Source organism: Bombina bombina, chromosome 2, assembly GCF_027579735.1.
Source record: "Bombina bombina isolate aBomBom1 chromosome 2, aBomBom1.pri, whole genome shotgun sequence".
Taxonomy (NCBI): Eukaryota; Metazoa; Chordata; class Amphibia; order Anura; family Bombinatoridae; genus Bombina; species Bombina bombina.
This window is the reverse complement of record NC_069500.1, coordinates 1,237,940,785-1,237,960,453: the sequence shown is the minus strand read 5'-3', so window position 1 is coordinate 1,237,960,453 and position 19,669 is coordinate 1,237,940,785. Positions and strand designations below refer to the sequence as shown.

General features: G+C 42.0%; 1 protein-coding gene across 2 annotated transcripts in view; it reads right to left on the bottom strand.

The window, feature by feature from the left end:
* ATP8A1 (ATPase phospholipid transporting 8A1) overlaps window positions 1-19,669 on the bottom strand; it is a 608,814-nt gene that overhangs the window by 454,309 nt on the left and 134,836 nt on the right. For both annotated transcript variants that reach the window (XM_053704008.1, XM_053704009.1), the window contains exon 5: window positions 11,845-11,943. In XM_053704008.1, coding sequence (XP_053559983.1) covers window positions 11,845-11,943 — 99 coding nt within the window. The remainder of the gene's footprint in view (window positions 1-11,844; window positions 11,944-19,669) is intronic.

Sequence of the window (19,669 nt, the reverse complement as noted above, 5' to 3'; positions counted from 1 at the left end):
CTTTAGGACACGGATGAAGGGAGGGAGCAAATCAGGTCACCTAAATGGAAGGCACCACGGCTTGCAAAACCTTTCTCCCAAAAATAGCCTCAGAAGAAGCAAAAATATCAAACTTGTAAAATTTGGTAAAAGAGTGCAGTGAAGACCAAGTCGCTGCCCTACATATCTGATCAACAGAAGCCTCGTTCTTGAAGGCCCATGTGGAAGCCACAGCCCTAGTGGAATGAGCTGTGATTCTTTCAGGAGGCTGCCGTCCGGCAGTCTCGTAAGCCAATCTGATGATGCTTTGAATCCAAAAAGAGAGAGAGGTAGAAGTTGCTTTTTGACCTCTCCTTTTACCAGAATACACAACAAACAAGGAAGATGTTTGTCTAAAATCCTTTGTAGCATCTAAATAGAATTTTAGAGCGCGAACAACATCCAAATTGTGCAACAAACGTTCCTTCTTCGAAACTGGTTTCGGACACAGAGAAGGCACGACTATCTCCTGGTTAATGTTTTTGTTAGAAACAACTTTTGGAAGAAAACCAGGTTTAGTACGTAAAACCACCTTATCTGCATGGAACACCAGATAAGGAGGAGAACACTGCAGAGCAGATAATTCTGAAACTCTTCTAGCAGAAGAAATTGCAACAGAATGTAAGGGTTCAAACGGAACCCCCTGAAGAACTGAAAGAACTAAGTTGAGACTCCAAGGAGGAGTCAAATGTTTGTAGACAGGCTTGATTCTAACCAGAGCCTGAACAAAGGCTTGAACATCTGGCACAGCTGCCAGCTTTTTGTGAAGTAACACAGACAAGGCAGAAATCTGTCCCATCAAGGAACTTGCAGATAATCCTTTTTTCAATCCTTCTCGAAGGAAGGATAGAATCTTAGGAATCTTAACCTTGTCCCAAGGGAATCCTTTAGATTCACACCAACAGATATATTTTTTCCAAATTTAATGGTAAATGTTTCTGGCCTGAACAAGAGTATCAATAACAGAATCTGAGAACCCTCGCTTTGATAAGATCAAGCGTTCAATCTCCAAGCAGTCAGCTGGAGTGGGACCAAATTCGGATGTTCGAACGGACCTTGAACAAGAAGGTCTCGTCTCAAAGGTAGCTTCCATGGTGGAGCCGATGACATATTCACCAGATCTGCATACCAAGTCCTGCGTGGCCACGCAGGAGCTATCAAGATCACCGACGCCCTCTCCTGATTGATCCTGGCTACCAGCCTGGGGATGAGAGGAAACGGCGGGAATACATAAGCTAGTTTGAAGGTCCAAGGTGCTACTAGTGCATCTACTAGAGTCGCCTTGGGATCCCTGGATCTGGACCCGTAGCAAGGAACCTTGAAGTTCTGACGAGAGGCCATCAGATCCATGTCTGGAATGCCCCACAGTTGAGTGATTTGGGCAAAGATTTCCGGATGGAGTTCCCACTCCCCCGGATGCAATGTCTGACGACTCAGAAAATCCGCTTCCCAATTTTCCACTCCTGGGATGTGGATTGCAGACAGGTGGCAGGAGCGAGTCTCCGCCCATTGAATGATTTTGGTCACTACTTCCATCGCCAGGGAACTCCTTGTTCCCCCCTGATGGTTAATGTACGCAACAGTCGTCATGTTGTCTGATTGAAACCGTATGAACTTGGCCCTCGCTAGCTGAGGCCAAGCCTTGAGAGCATTGAATATCGCTCTCAGTTCCAGAATATTTATCGGTAGAAGAGATTCTTCCCGAGACCAAAGACCCTGAGCTTTCAGGGATCCCCAGACCGCGCCCCAGCCCATCAGACTGGCGTTGGTCGTGACAATGACCCACTCTGGTCTACGGGAGGTCACCCCTTGTGACATGTTGTCCAGGGACAGCCACCAACGGAGTGAGTCTCTGTATAGTCCCCATTCCACAGACTGAGCATACACAGTTGTAATGGTCTTAGATGAATGCGCGCAAAAGGAACTATGTCCATTGCCGCTACCATCAAACCTATCACTTCCATGCACTGCGCTATGGAAGGAAGAGGAACGGAATGAAGTATCCGACAAGAGTTTAGAAGTTTTGTTTTTCTGGTCTCTGCCAGAAAAATCCTCATTTCTAAGGAGTCTATTATTGTTCCCAAGAAGGGAACTCTTGTCGACGGAGATAGAGAACTCTTTTCCACGTTCACTTTCCTCCGTGAGATCTGAGAAAGGCCAGGACTATGTCCGTGTGAGCCTTTGCTTGAGGAAGGGACGACGCTTGAATCAGAATGTCGTCCAAGTAAGGTACTACAGCAATGCCCCTTGGTCTTAGCACCGCCAGAAGGGACCCTAGTACCTTTGTGAAAATCCTTGGAGCAGTGGCTAATCCGAAAGGAAGCGCCACGAACTGGTAATGCTTGTCCAGGAATGCGAACCTTAGGAACGGATGATGTTCCTTGTGGATAGGAATATGTAGATACGCATCCTTTAAATCCACCGTGGTCAAGAATTGACCTTCCTGGATGGAAGGATTGTTCGAATGGTTTCCATTTTGGACGATGGAACCTTGAGAAACTTGTTTAGGATCTTGAGATCTAAGATTGGTCTGAACGTTCCCTCTTTTTTGGGAACTACGAACAGATTGGGGTAGAACCCCATCCCTTGTTCTTTTAATGGAACAGGATGAATCACCTCCAGAAGATAACCTTGGGAGACTATTTCTAGCGCCCAAGGATCCAGAACATCTCTTGCTCAAGCCTGAGTGAAGAGAGAGAGTCTGCCCCCCACCAAATCCGGTCCCGGATCGGGGGCCCGCATCTCATGCTGTCTTGGGAGCAGTGGCAGGTTTCTTGGCCTGCTTTCCTTTGTTCCAGCCTTGCATTCTCCAGGCTGGATAGGCTTGAGAAGTATTACCCTCCTGCTTAGAGGACGTAGCACTTGGGGCTGGTCCGTTTCTGCGAAAGGGACGAAAATTAGGTTTATTTTTGGCCTTGAAAGACCTATCCTGAGGAAGGGCGTGGCCCTTGCCCCCAGTGATATCAGAGATAATCTCTTTCAAGTCAGGGCCAAACAGTGTTTTCCCCTTGAAAGGAATGTCAAGCAATTTGTTCTTGGAAGACGCATCCGCTGACCAAGATTTTAACCAAAGCGCTCTGCGCGCCACAATAGCAAACCCAGAATTTTTCGCCGCTAACCTAGCCAATTGCAAGGTGGCGTCTAGGGTGAAAGAATTAGCCAATTTAAGAGCACGAATTCTGTCCATAATCTCCTCATAAGAAGAAGAATTACTAATAATCGCCTTTTCTAGCTCATCGAGCCAGAAACACGCGGCTGTAGTGACAGGGACAATGCATGCAATTGGTTGTAGAAGGTAACCTTGCTGAACAAACATCTTTTTTAGCAAACCTTCTAATTTTTTATCCATAGGATCTTGGAAAGTACAACTATCTTCTATGGGTATAGTGGTGCGCTTGTTTAGAGTAGAAACCGCCCCCTCGACCTTGGGGACTGTCTGCCATAAGTCCTTTCTGGGGTCGACTATAGGAAACAATTTTCTTTAAATATGGGGGGAGGTACGAAAGGTATACCGGGCCTGTCCCATTCTTTATTAACAATGTACGCCACCCGCTTGGGTATAGGAAAAGCTTCGGGGGGCCCCGGGGCCTCTAGGAACTTGTCCATTTTACATAGTGTTTCTGGAATGACCAGATAATCACAATCATCCAAATTGGATAACACCTCCTTAAGCAGAGCGCGGAGATGTTCCAACTTAAATTTAAAAGTAATCACATCAGGTTCAGCTTGTTGAGAAATTTTTCCTGAATCTGAAATTTCTCCCTCAGACAAAACCTCCCTGGCTCCCTCAGACTGGTGTAGGGGCCCTTCAGAAACAAAATCATCAGCGTTCTCATGCTCTTCAGTATTTTCTAAAACAGAGCAGTCGCGCTTTCGCTGATAAGTGGGCATATTGGCTAAAATGTTTTTGATAGAATTATCCATTACAGCCGTTAATTGTTGCATAGTAAGGAGTATTGGCGCGCTAGATGTACTAGGGGCCTCCTGTATGGGCAAGACTGGTGTAGACGAAGGAGGGGATGATGCAGTACCATGCTTACTCCCCTCACTTGAGGAATCATCTTGGGCATCATTTTTTCTAAATTTTTTATGACATAAATCACATCTATTTAAATGAGAAGGAACCTTGGCTTCCCCACAGTCAGAACATAATCTATCTGGTAGTTCAGACATGTTAAACAGGCATAAACTTGATAACAAAGCACAAAAAACGTTTTAAAATAAAACCGTTACTGTCACTTTAAATTTTAAACTGAACACACTTTATTACTGCAATTGCGAAAAAGTATGAAGGAATTGTCCAAAATTCACCAAAATTTCACCACAGTGTCTTAAAGCCTTAAAAGTATTGCACACCAAATTTCGAAGCTTTAACCCTTAAAATAACGGAACCGGAGCCGTTTTTATATTTAACCCCTTTACAGTCCCTGGAATCTGCTTTGCTGAGACCCAACCAAGCCCAAAAGGGAATACGATACCAAATAATGCCTTCAGAAAGACTTTTCTATGTATCAGAGCTCCACACACATGCAGCTGCATGTCATGCTGTTCTCAAAAACAAGTGCGCCATACCGGCGCGAAAATGAGGCTCTGACTATGATTAGGGAAAGCCCCTATAGAATAAGGTGTCTAAAACAGTGCCTGCCGATATTATTTTACAAAAAATACCCAGATTAAATGATTCCTCAAGGCTAAATATGTGTAAATATGATCGATTTAGCCCAGAAAATGTCTACAGTCTTAATAAGCCCTTGTGAAGCCCTTATTTACTATCTGAATAAAAATGGCTTACCGGATCCCATAGGGAAAATGACAGCTTCCAGCATTACATCGTCTTGTTAGAATGTGTCATACCTCAAGCAGCAAAAGACTGCTCACTGTTCCCCCAACTGAAGTTAATTCCTCTCAACAGTCCTGTGTGGAACAGCCATGGATTTTAGTAACGGTTGCTAAAATCATTTTCCTCATACAAACAGAAATCTTCATCTCTTTTCTGTTTCAGAGTAAATAGTACATACCAGCACTATTTTAAAATAACAAACTCTTGATTGAATAATAAAAACTACAGTTAAACACTAAAAAACTCTAAGCCATCTCCGTGGAGATGTTGCCTGTACAACGGCAAAGAGAATGACTGGGGTAGGCGGAGCCTAGGAGGGATCATGTGACCAGCTTTGCTGGGCTCTTTGCCATTTCCTGTTGGGGAAGAGAATATCCCACAAGTAAGGATGACGCCGTGGACCGGACACACCTATGTTGGAGAAATAGTAGTCTTCCGTGAGAAACCCATTTTTGGTTCAGCACCTGGGTAGCGCTTGCTGATTGGTGGCTATATTTAGACACCAATCAGCAAGCGATACTGAGGTCCTGAGCCAAAAATGGGCCAGCTCCTATGCTTACATTCCTGCTTTTTCAAATAAAGATAGCAAGAGAATGAAAAAAACATTTATAAGAGGACTAAATTAGAAAGTGGTTTAAAATTGCATGCTCTATCTGAATCATAAAAGAAAAAAATTGGGTTTTGTGTCCCTTTAAGTAATATTTATAAATACTACTTAATATTACAAGGTATCACAATGCCCCTGTCTGGCTACTTCATATTGCCACCCAAATGACAACATTACCTGCAGAGAAAACTGCAAACCATATAAAAAAAAATCTGTACCAAATCTGCTGAAACCAACTATTTCAAGTGTTTGTTGAAAAAGCTGAGATCTGTAACTGAGTTGTGTAAAAATTCCAGAATATGATTTACAGCAATAGAGACTACAAATATGCAGACAATGCATCTCATAACATTTTAGTAGGCTCTCTCTGCACTGTTTTGTTGAAATTTGTATTGACCTCAAACATTCAGAAGAAATTAAAGAAACATACAAGCTAGAGGTAAGCCCAATTTTATTGTTAAAAGGCATCTAATGCAGCTATAATTGAAGATGGAAGATTTACCGGTTGAGATTCCATTCTCCTGGAAGAATCTCTTGCCTGCTGATAAAGTCTGTCTGACAATCACTTATCCCCATTAGAAATGCTGCAATGTCAGTAGTATTATGTGGTTCTGCTACTGATGTATTCTACAGACTATGTAATGTAGCAAAACAAGATTAGATGCTCTGAATTCAAATAAATTTACTGAAAAAGCTACTGACCTCCAACCTTGAAATCAATGATTTGGTTGTCTCCCACCAAAGGGTACTAGAATCTATATTTAAGCAAGGTTCCTCCACACATAAGCAAACAATCCACCATGATAATGCCAGTTTTATTGTGCGACATAATTTGTGCACATAGCATTACTTTGAATGGATCCTCCATCTAAAAAACAATGTATGCTTACCAGATAAATTCCTTTCCTTTCTGTCAGGGAGAGTCCACAACTTCATTCCTTACTGTTGGGAAATACAAAACCTGGACACCAGAAAGAGGCAAAGACACCACAGCCAAAGGCTTAAACACCCTTCCCACTTCCCCTATACCCCAGTCATTCTGCTGAGGGAACAAGGAAAAGTAGGAGAAACAGAGTATAAAAGGTGCCAGAAGAAATATAAAAAGGGAACTGCCCATCAAAAAATATATTACGGGCAGGGTCATGGACCTGCCAGGAAGAAAGGAATTTATCTGGTAAGCATAAATTATGCTTTACTTCCATAAGGCAGAGAGAGTCCATAACTTCATTCCTTACTGTTGGGAAAACTATACCCAAGCTCCAGAGGACACTAAATGAATAACGGGAGGGAACAGAAAAACGAAGCGGACCCTATTCTGAGGGCACCACAGCCTGCAAAACTTTTCTCCCTAAAGCTGCTTCAGCCGAAGTAAACACATCAAATTTGTAAAGTTTAGAAAAAGTGTGTAAGGAGGACCAGGTAGCCTCCATTGAGGCTTTGTTCTTAGAAGCCCAAGAGGAAGCCACTGCTCTAGTGGAATGAGTAGTTATCCTCTCAGGAGGCTGTTGTCCCACTGTCTCATAAGCTAAGCGGATGACAATCCTCAACTAGAAAGATAGAGAAGTCGTAGTAGCCTTCTGCCCCTTACCCTTCCCTGTATAGATGACAAACAAAGAGGAAGTTTGTTTGAATTCCTTAGTAGCCTGAAGATAGAACTTTAAGGCACAAACCACATTTAGATTATGAAGCAAACTTTCCTTTGCTGAAGAAGGATTAGGACACAAGGAAGGAACAACAATTTCTTGATTAATGTTACGATTTGACACCACCTCAGGGAGGAACCCTAGTTTAGTGAGTAAAACAGCCTTATCAGCATGAAAAAACAGATAAGGGGGATCACATTGCAAAGCAGAAATCTCAGAAACCATGCGCGCAGAGGCAATAGCCAACAAAGAAAAGAACCTTCCAAGCTAACAATTTAATGTTAACAGTATGCATAGGCTCAAAAGGGAGCCTTCTGCAAAACACTAAAAACAAGATTGAGGCTACAAGGTGGAGCCCTAGATCTAGACACGGGTCTGATCCTAGCCAGAGCCTTAACAAAGGACTGCACATCCGGAAGCTCAGTCAATCTTTTGTGCAGTAACACCGACAGGGCCAATAACTGTCCCTTCAGGGAACTAGCAGATAGGCCCTTCTCCAGTCCATCCTGGAGGAAAGTTCAAATTCTGGCCACCTTAACCTTATGCCAGGAAACGCCACACTCTTAACACCAGTACAAGAAAGTCCTCCACACTTTATGGCAAATACAACAAGCAACTGGCTTACGAGTTTGAACCAGAGTGTCGATAACACTCTCAGAGAACCCTCTCTTGGCTAAGACTAAGCATTCAATCTCCACACAGTCAGCCCACTATCAATTCCGTTTGAAGATCCCTCGACCTCGACCCGTACCTGGGTAGCTTGGTATTGAGGCGGGATGCCATGAGATCTATCTCTGGCGTCCCCCACTCGCTGCATATCTCTGCAAACACCTTGGGGTGAAGAGACCATTCCCCTGGGTGAAAGGATTGCCTGCTGAGGAAGTCCGCTTCCCAATTGTCCACACTCGGAATGTGGATCGCTGACAGCGTACATTTGTGAGTCTCCGCCTACTCTAGTATCCGAGATACTTCTCACCTCCCAAAGAACTTCTCGTTCCTCCTTGATGGTTGATATAGGCAATCGAGGTTATATTGTCTAATAGGAATCTGATAAACTGAGACGAAACCAGAAGGGGCCAAGCCTTCAAGTTATTGAAGATTGCCTGGAGTTCCAAAATATTGATTGAAAGGGATGACTCCTCCTGAGTCACAGACCTTGTGCCTTATTGGCACCTCAAACGACTCCCCAGCCGGAAAAGGGTTGCTTCCATAGTCACAATCTCCCAGGACGGTCTCAAAAAGCACTTGCCTTGGGACAGATCATCTGGACAGAGCCACCAGGAGAGCCAGTATATTGACAGGCTGTCTAGCACAATCTGTTGAGACAGATCTGAATGGTCGCCGTTCCATTGTCTCAGTATGCATAGATGTAAGGGTCTGAGATGGAATCTGGCAAAAGGAATGATGTCCATGCAGGACACAATGAGTCAGATTACCTCCATACACTGAGCCACTGAGGGTTTCGAGGAGGCCTGGAAGGCAAGACATGCAGAAGTTGGCTTGCAACAACGTCTCTGATCTGTGAGGAATATTCTGTATGGAGTATATTATAGTTCCCAGGAAATTCACATTTGTACTTGGAGTAAGAGAACTCTTTTCCAAGTTTATCTTCCATCCATGTGATCGAAGAAGACTGAGAAGGGACTCCGAATGTTCTTCTGCTAGATGAAAAGATGGTGCCTGTACCAAGATATCATCCAGACAAGACGCTACTGCAATACCTTGTGTTCTGGCAACAGCTAGAAGAGCCCCCAAAACCTTTGTAAATATCCTTGGAGCAGTAGCTAGGCCAAATGGAAGAGCTATGAACTGGAAGTGCTGATCCAGAAAAGCAAACCTCAGGAACTGAAAATGTTCCTTGTGAATTGGGACGTGAAGGTATGCATCCTTCAGGTCTATTTTGGTCATAAACTGTCCTTCCTCAACTAGAGGCAGAATTGACTTATTGTTTCCATCTTGAAAGAGGGAACACTCAGAAACTTGTTTAGGCACTTTAGGTACGAAACGTTCCCTCCTTCTTAGGAAGGTTTGAATAAAAAAACAAAAAAAATAACCTCTTTCTGCCGTAGGTACCGGGACAATTACTACTACAGAGGAGAGATCCCGTACGCAACCTAAGAAGGCAGCCCTTTTTTCTGATCTTGTTGAAAGACTGGAGAGTAGGAATATGCCCCTGGGCGGACGCGACTTGAATCCTATCCTGTATCCTTGAGATACAACCTCCAGGACCCAAGGATACTGTACATCCTGGAACCAAGAGTCTGAAACAAGAGAGACAGTCTGCCCCCTACTCTATCCAATCCTGGATCGGGGGCCGCCCCTTCATGTCAATTTGTTCTTGGAGGGCTTCTTAGTCTGTTTGGACCTATTCCAGGAGTGAGCCGGCTTCCAAGTACTCTTGGGCTGCTTAGACTTGGAAGAGGACAGCTGTCGTTGCTACTTGTCAGCACGAAAGGAAGAATTAGACAGTTGCTATCCCTTTAGGTCTATTCTTCTTATCCTGCGGTAGGAAGGCACCTTTTCGTCCGGTAACTATACAGATAATAAAGTCCAGCCCTGGACCGAATAAATTCTTCCCCTTGAAGGGAAGAGAAAGGAGTCTGGATTTAGAAGTCATATCTGCAGACCAAGACTTCAACCAGAGAGCTCGGCGGGCTAGAAACGCAAAGCCAGCAGCCTTTGCATTTATGCGAATAATCTGCATATTCACGTCACAGATGAAGGAGTTAGCAATTCTCAGTGCCTTAATTCTCTCCTGCATACCCTCGAAGGAAGTCTCCACCTCAATGAGCTTCGACAGTGTCACACCAGTAGGTAGCTGCTCCAGCAACAGCAGCTCAAGTTGCCGCTAGTTGAAATAAAAACCCTGTATGTTGAAACATCTTCCTCAGAAAAGTTTTCATTTTTTTTATCCATAGGCTCTCTAAAAGAAGAACTATCCTCCAGAGGGATAGTAGTATACTTAGCCAACGTGGAGATAGCGCCATCCACCTTTGGGATGGAGCCCCACAAATCTAATTGAGAGTCAGAGACGAGAAATAATTTTTTAAAAGTAGACGAGGGGGGAAAAAGAAGTTCCAACTCTTTCCCATTAGTTACTAATAATGTTTGCCATCTTAACTGGCACAAGAAAGGTCAGAGGGACCTTTCTATTGTTGTAAACCCTGTCTAATTTAGGGATCTTAGGCTCCTCAGGGAGTGTAGCCTCTCCAGACTAACTTTCATCAATACTCTCACTGAGCGGTTGACATGATTACTTAAAACTTCAGTCCTTTCCCGAAGGCAACATAACTATTACAGGACTATCCAAATCTTCTGAAACTTCTCTGCCACCTCCTATAGTAACAAAAGACAAAGAATGACTCTGGGATAGGGGAAGTGGGAGGGATATTTAAGCCTTTGGCTGGGGTGTCTTTGCCTCCTCCTAGTGGTCAGGTGTTGTATTTCCCCACAGTAAGGAATGAAGTTGTGGACTCGCCCTGCCTTATGGAAGGAAATAGTACTATTTGGTTTGTAGAGGACAAGTTTCCCATGAAACACATACACCAAGTATAAACCATTGATATGTATAAAATCCTCAAATTCTATACTAGACATATTGTGCTTATTCCAAGGGGCGAACATTGTCCACCTGACATTTGATAAATGGAACTCAAGGTTTCAGAGTACTGGAGTGCTACTAGGACGTTTAAAAATTTCCTTGATGCTTTGGAAAGTGCAAATAGTAGGTAATCCAGCTGGACATTTTTGCCTCCCACAGTGAAGTGGGAAAAGGGCAGCAATCACAATATGCAAACAAAAATCTATGAGGTCTGCTGTTACCTTAAATGTTTGCAGACAAAATCCCACCAAGTAGCATAAACAGATATTTGATTTTGAATTTGTGGGTATTTACATTTGTTTCCGTTTCCCAGGAATGGGAATAAGACCTTTGTTAATTCAACAAGCAGGACTAAAACCTAAAGCATAACTAAAGCATAGGAGGATAACGTATCATTCTTTTAACAGGATCTACCAGAATTGAAGAAGATGAGGCAAAAAAGCTAAATGGTTATTGTTCATTCTGTCAAGAAGATGGTATTAAATAAGATATAGACATATAGCAAGAAGTGAAATAGTCTTACACACTTGAAAATGTGTGGTTTCAGACTTTGATTTTTTGGTTCAGACACATATAAAAGTGGCCAGTGTTTTTAGGTGAGTGTTACAAGAATTAGTCAAAATAACCCATTTAATTTGTCCCAGTAATAACATTCCTATGTATTATGATATATTTATTTCAAATTAATTCTCTGTCTGCGCATTAGTGACAATCAAGCAATTGTGCATGTGCACCTGTCTGCTTTTTGCATTCCTATAAACACACATTTTATTCACAATCAGTTTGACACCAGGCAGACATTATAAAGGTATTCAACTCCATAGAGTTAATTGCCAGAAACAGACTAGCAATTATGAATCTCTATATTAAAGACATAACTAAGAATATCACATTTATATTCAGAAAGATCCTTAAACAGATAATGACAATATTTTATTAAAATTGCTCACAGTTGTAAAAGTTAAGAGCTGTTAATAGTAATGGTTTGTAAGAGTTAAACAATGCAAGTGTGGTGAAATGATCAAATGTGACAACACTGACAAATGTTTTGCAAATATTATAAGTGTAAAAGAATTTAGAGTTAGAATTGAAAGCTGATCAGCCGGTGTAGTAAATAAAAATGGAGTATACTTACAATATCTTCTATAACTTCTTTTATTGCTGCAACAGCTAAAATGAACAAGAGGGGAACCAATGTTGTATAACGACCAGTTGGAGATACATCTGGAATTTGCTGCAAAATGTATTAAGGTAAATGTCAGTTTTACTCATTTTTTTTTCTTTAAGCATATATTAGACATAATTAAAAAACAGTATATACAGTATGTGGCTACACACATTTACCCCCTGCTATAGGCTCTACAGATGTGTTCAGCTGGTGCCAGACTCAGTAGTGCATCGCTGATCTGGAAAGGACCAACTATATGCTTAACTCCCTTTAAAATGGATAATGAAACCCAACATGTTCCTTTCTTGATTCAGAGAGATCATGCAATTGTAAACAACTTTCTAATTTACTTTTATTATCAATTTTCTTTATTCTTTTGGTATCTTTTGTTGAAAAGCAGGGGCGTACGTTTAGGAGCCGGACCATTTCTAGAGCACTAGATAGCAGCACTATTTCCTGCCAAGTAGTGCTCCAGATGCCTACCTAGGTATCTCTTCAACACAGAATATCATGGGAACTAAGCAAATTTGCAAATTAAATTGGTATGCTCTGTCTGAATCCCAAAATATTTTTTGGAGTTTCATATCCCTTTAACTGTGTAATGTAAAACACTAAAGCTATTACTCAGCAAGGCAAACAATTAACAAAACGTCATAAAACCTAGAACCTTATGATTTAAAGTTACGTTTATGATTACAAGGAAAATGTATTAAGCCAATATCACTGGATCATAAAGACAACTCCTATTGCGCAGTGGACAGTAAAATGTGCTACAAGAACAAACAAAAAAGTATTTTCCTTAGCAGAGGAGGAATACTGAGAAGGAAAAAATTATAATAATATGGTTTATAATAGACAACAATTACAACTTTGTTTGCTTTAAAGGGACAGTAAAGCCAAAATTAATGAAATTTAAAACAACCTTCCAATTTACTTATCAATTCTGCTTAGTTTTCTTGGTATTTTTTTTTTAAAATGGTAATGCCAGAGTGAGCACAGGAGCATGCACAGGTCTTTAAATATCTGGCAGAGTAAAAATACAATACTTATTTTGTAACAGCATTTTACTTTCAAAAATGTTACTCTCTTGTGTGTTTAATCTGTACATAATGGATATAATACAGTCAAAATTGTGCTTCTGTATTACTGCAGGTGAGGATAAAGCTGATGAGCCAATTAGGTGCAAGCATGCATACATTAGTATTCTCCAATCACAGGCCATATACTCTGTGTAGCAATACAGGGATGTTCCAGTGGTGCAACTTTGACTACATGTTTAACCCTTTAGATCGCTGTTTTTCAGGCCTCCCTTACAGGCCAGAATTTGAGGATATCTGAACTGGAGCACAGGTGAAATAATCAGCTGATTAGTAAACATGGCTATTTTACCTGCTCTCATTTAAGGCACTGTTTTTTAAACCCGTCCTCAAGCCTCCAAAACAGGTCAGATTTTTAGGATTACCTTGAATGAGAGCAGTTAAAATAGCTATCGGCTAGATTACGAGTTTTGCGTTAGAAGCTATGCGGTGCTAAGAGCAGTTTTCTCTCACCGCTCACTTACAGACAGCGCTGGTATTACGAGTTTTCAGAAACCCGTCGTTAAAAGACAAGAAGTGAGCGTTGAGCAATATTTTGCTCAAAATCTCACTCCAATACCAGCGCTGCTTAAGTCAGCGGTGAGCTGGTGTAACGTGCTCATGCATGATTTCCCCATAGGAATCAACTGGGAGAGCCGACTGAAAAAAAGTCTAACACCTGCCAAAAAGCAGCGTTTAGCTCCTAATGCAGCCCCATTGATTCCTATGGAGAAATAAAATCTATGTCTACACCTAACACCCTAACATGAACCCTGAGTCTAAACACACCTATACTTACACTTATTAAACCCTAATCTGCCGCCCCCGACATCGCCGACACCTACATTACATTATTAACCCCTAATCTGCCGAACCGGACACCGTCGCCACCTACATTATACTTATTAACCCCTAATCTGCTGTCCCCAACATCGCCGCAACCTACATTATACTTATTAACCCCTAATCTGCTGCCCCCAACATAGCTGACACCTACATTATATTTATTAACCCCTAATCTGCCACCGCCAACATTGCCGCCACTATACTAAATTTATTAACCCCTAAACCTAAGTCTAACCCTAACCCCCCCTAACAAATATAATTTAAATAAATCTAAATAAAATTCATATCATTAACTAAATAATTCCTATTTAAAACTAAATACTTACCTATAAAATAAACCCTAAGCTAGCTACAATATAACTAATAGTTACATTGTAGCTAGCTTAGGTTTATTTTTATTTTACTGGCAAGTTTTTATTTATTTTAACTAGGTAGAAAAGTTATTAAATAGTTATTAAATATTTAATAACTACCTAGCTAAAATAAATAAAAATTTACCTGTAAAATAAAACCTAACCTAAGTTACACTAACACTACACTATAATTAAATGAATTCCCTAAAATAAATACAATTAAATAAAATTAGCTAAAGTACAAATAAAACAAAACACTAAATTACAGAAAATAATAAACAAATTACAAGATTTTTAAACTAATTACACCTAATCTAATCCCCCTAATAAAATAAAAAAGCCCCCCCCCCAAAAAAAAATAATAAAAAAGCCCTACCCTACATTAAATTACACATAGCAAATAGGATGCTCCGCGTCGGATGTCTTGAAGATGGACGCTCTCCGCGCCGGATGGATGAAGATAGAAGATGCCGTCTGGTTGAAGACTTTTGCCCGTCTGGAGGACCACTTCTCCCGGCTACGTTGAGGACTTCGGCCCGCTTGGATGAAGACTTCTCCCGGTAAGGTGATCTTCAAGGGGTTAGTGTTAGGTTTTTTTAAGGGGGTATTGGGTGGGTTTTAGAGTAGGGTTGGTTGTGTGGGTGGTGGGTTTTAATGTTGGGAGGGGGATTTGTAATTTTTTTACCGGTAAAAGAGCCGATTACTTTGGGGCAATGCCCCGCAAAAGGCCCTTTTAAGGGCTATTTGTAATGTAGGGTAGGGTTTTTTTTATTTTGGGGGAGGCTTTTTTATTTTGCTAGGGTGATTAGATTAGGTGTAATTAGTTTAAAAATCTTGTAATTTGTTTATTATTTTCTGTAATTTAGTGTTTTTTTGTACTTTAGCTAATTTTATTTAATTGTATTTAATTTAGGGAATTTAATTATAGTGTAGTGTTAGGTGTAATTGTAACTTAGGTTAGGTTTTATTTTACAGGTACATTTGTCTTTATTTTAGCTAGGTAGTTTATTAAATAGTTAATAACTATTTAGTAACTATTCTACCTAGTTAAAATAAATTCAAACTTGCCTGTAAAATAAAAATAAATCCTAAGCTAGCTACAATGTAACTATTAGTTATATTGTAGCTAGCTTAGGGTTTATTTTATAGGTAAGTATTTAGTTTTAAATAGGAATAATTTAGTTAATTATAGGAATTTTTATTTAGATTTCTTTTAATTATATTTAAGTTAGGGGGTGTTAGGGTTAGACTTAGATTTAGGGGTTAATAACTTTAATATAGTGGTGGCGACGTTGGGGGCGGCAGATTAGGGGTTGATAAATGTAGGTAGGTGGCGGCAATGTTAGGGACCGCAGATTAGAGGTTACTAAAATTTAACTAGTGTTTGCGAGGCGGTAGTGTGGCGGTTTAGGGGTTAATATATTTATTATAGTGGCGGTGAAGTCCGGTTCGGCAGATTAGGGGTTAAAATATTTATTTTAGTGTTTGCGATGTGGGAGGGCCTCGGTTTAGGGGTTAATAGGTAGTTTATGCGTGTTAGTGTACTTTTTAGCACTTTAGTTAAGAGTTTTATGCTACAGCGTTGTACCATAAAACTCTTAACTACAGTACCAGTCTTGACAGGAGAGGGTCTACCACTCACTTTTTGGCAGACTCGTAATACCGGCGATATGCAAGTCCCATTGAAAAAATAGGATACGCAATTTACGTAAGTGAATTTGCGGTATTTCCAAGTCTGGCCAAAAAAGTGAGCGGTACACCTGTACCTGCAAGACTCTTAATACCAGCGGGCGTTAAAAAGCAGCGTTAGGACCGGCCAACGCTGCTTTTTAAGCCTAACGCAAAACTCATAATCGGGCCTGTTAGGGAGGCCTGAGGACAGGTTTGAAAACCAGTGCTTTAGATGAAGTTAAAAGGGACAGTCTACTCGGGTTTGCAAGCACATTGTTTGGGATTGTTGTGCTGTGGGCACCCCACGCCGTCCTGTGCCACCTCATGCACGGCAAAAGAAAAAACGTATTTTAAAAAATAATTTCCCATTCAGCAGTTGTAAGATGGCAGCAAACTCCTCCCAGAGAATCCACGGACGCGTCTATTGTGTAGCAGCATCCAATGATCAGGCTTTCACTTGTAAAATTCATGATGCACTCTGTAGTTTTGCGCATGCGCAATGTGTCTGCTCGGGCGTCTCAATGTAATTCTGTCCATTCACGCACACTGCTGGGTGTGATTTCTACCAAACCCACAAGGAGGAGGAAGGAGGAGTTTTGCGACCATATTAGGGCTGCCGAATAACAAATTATGCTTACCTGATAATTTCCTTTTCTTCCGTGGGAAAGAGTCCACAGCCGCATTCATTACTTATGGGAAATAAGAACCTGGCCACCAGGAGGAGGCAAAGACCCACCAGCCAAAAGGCATAAATACTCCTCCCACTTCCCCTATCCCCCAGTCATTCAGCCGAGGAACAAGGAACAGTGGAAGAAGCATCAAGGTGAAAGGGTGCCAGAAGATAAAAACAAAAACGCCTCAAAAAAAATGGGCGGGGGGCTGTGAAATTATCAGGTAAGCATAATTTATGTTTTTCTTCCTAATGGGAAAGAGTCCACAGCCGCATTCATTACTTATGGGAAATGTATACCCAAGCCAAATAGTACACAGAATGCCAAAGCGGGAGGGTAAGAGGTGGACCAATAAAGGCACCCACCTAAAAACAGATTCCCAAGAAACACAAAGTCCCAGTTCATCCGAAACTGGGAACGAAAAACATTTTGCAAAAAGTGGTCCCAGAGACACAAATCTACCAACAGTCCAAAGAACCTAGATAGAACCACGAGTGGGCCCACCGAGAACACCCACCTCCAGGACAGCATCTGACAGGGTCAACAACTGCGCCACAGCCCCTCAACCAAGCGAGGGATCCAGACTAAAAATTCCCAGAGGGAAGATACAAGACAGAAGAAGGAACACCGCCCAGGGTGACAAGGAGACAACCCTCAGCCACTCAGTAGGCTACGCACGGACAGACAATTAAAAGTCCAGAAGGGACCAGAGAGAAACAAACGAATCTCAAAACCAGCAAACGCCAAAACAGCGAGACAACGGGGATACACGTCACCAAATAAACGAAAACGTGAAGGAAAAACCCTCACCCCAGCGAGCAGGTGAAAACAGACCGAGTACGACTCACAAGCAAGGAAAAATTTCCGTAGCCAGAGAAAAACTCAGGAGAGAGACAGAGAAAAGGATGATAAAAACCAGTGGCACAAAAATAAGCAGAGCCCCCATCCAAAAACGAATACGAACATCCCGCCTCCTGCGCAACTGAAACAGTGCAGACCAACACTACGCCACTATAGACCGCAGAACAACGGAACATCCTTCCTGAATCAACTTCCTGAGCAAGGAGATCCCAAGGATCCAACTGCCCCCGAGGGTTCCGAAAAAACACCTCACAAGGAACCTCAAAGTGCATGCTAGCGATCAAGGAACAACAGTTGCCCTGTAGACAACAGCAACCCCCCGCAAGCTGGGCAGTAAAACTAACCGTAGGTCAAATTAGTCGACCAATAGAAACCATCCCTTACACAAAAGTAAGGAAAGAACCACCCGGCACGCTTGAGAAAAGCGACCAGATCCCGGGAAAAAAACCCTGAAACCTGAGAACACAACCACTAAGGGCAAGTCAGCAGGAAACAGATAGAAAATAGCAAATAATCGCAGCTGAGTACAAACTCAGAGACTGCAACCTGCTAGATAGACAAGCTAACCACCAATAGCTTACCAGCAGACAAAGAAAAACGACTGCAGCTGTTTCCCACAGTAAAGCTTCCGCTTACTCTGCAGCAAAGCTGATCCAAGAGAGACATGAGTCCCTCAGAAAAAAACGCAAGACAGGGAGCACGTGTCCCCAAGACACCCAACCAAGCAACAAATGATTGCACAGGCACAGAGCGCCCATAGTGTTGAGTTACCAGCGCAAATCCTAGGACCGAAAGGAAACCAGACCTTTCAGAACCCAACAAAAGGGCCAAGACTGAGAGCAACCGCTCAAGCCCCCTTAACACAAGCAACAAGGCAACCAACCAGTCCAACCCATGCGCCGTGAACAAGTCTGCAGAAGGCAGAGACAACGGGAACAGATGACAAACCGAGCTAGAACTACAGGGAGTGCAGAATTATTAGGCAAATGAGTATTTTGACCACATCATCCTCTTTATGCATGTTGTCTTACTCCAAGCTGTATAGGCTCGAAAGCCTACTACCAATTAAGCATATTAGGTGATGTGCATCTCTGTAATGAGAAGGGGTGTGGTCTAATGACATCAACACCCTATATCAGGTGTGCATAATTATTAGGCAACTTCCTTTCCTTTGGCAAAATGGGTCAAAAGAAGGACTTAAAATTGCAAAGCTTCTGAAGCGTGATCATCGAACAATCAAGCGTTTCATTCAAAATAGTCAACAGGGTCGCAAGAAGCGTGTGGAAAAACCAAGGCGCAAAATAACTGCCCATGAACTGAGAAAAGTCAAGCGTGCAGCTGCCAAGATGCCACTTGCCACCAGTTTGGCCATATTTCAGAGCTGCAACATCACTGGAGTGCCCAAAAGCACAAGGTGTGCAATACTCAGAGACATGGCCAAGGTAAGAAAGGCTGAAAGAGGACCACCACTGAACAAGACACACAAGCTGAAACGTCAAGACTGGGCCAAGAAATATCTCAAGACTGATTTTTCTAAGGTTTTATGGACTGATGAAATGAGAGTGAGTCTTGATGGGCCAGATGGATGGGCCCGTGGCTGGATTGGTAAAGGGCAGAGAGCTCCAGTCCGACTCAGATGCCAGCAAGGTGGAGGTGGAGTACTGGTTTGGGCTGGTATCATCAAAGATGAGCTTGTGGGGCCTTTTCGGGTTGAGGATGGAGTCAAGCTCAACTCCCAGTCCTACTGCCAGTTTCTGGAAGACACCTTCTTCAAGCAGTGGTACAGGAAGAAGTCTGCATCCTTCAAGAAAAACATGATTTTCATGCAGGACAATGCTCCATCACACACGTCCAAGTACTCCACAGCGTGGCTGGCAAGAAAGGGTATAAAAGAAGAAAATCTAATGACATGGCCTCCTTGTTCACCTGATCTGAACCCCATTGAGAACCTGTGGTCCATCATCAAATGTGAGATTTACAAGGAGGGAAAACAGTACACCTCTCTGAACAGTGTCTGGGAGGCTGTGGTTGCTGCTGCACGCAATGTTGATGGTGAACAGATCAAAACACTGACAGAATCCATGGATGGCAGGCTTTTGAGTGTCCTTGCAAAGAAAGGTGGCTATATTGGTCACTGATTTGTTTTTGTTTTGTTTTTGAATGTCAGAAATGTATATTTGTGAGTGTTGAGATGTTATATTGGTTTCACTGGTAAAAATAAATAATTGAAATAGGTATATTTGTTTTTTGTTAAGTTGCCTAATAATTATGCACAGTAATAGTCACCTGCACACACAGATATCCCCCTAAAATA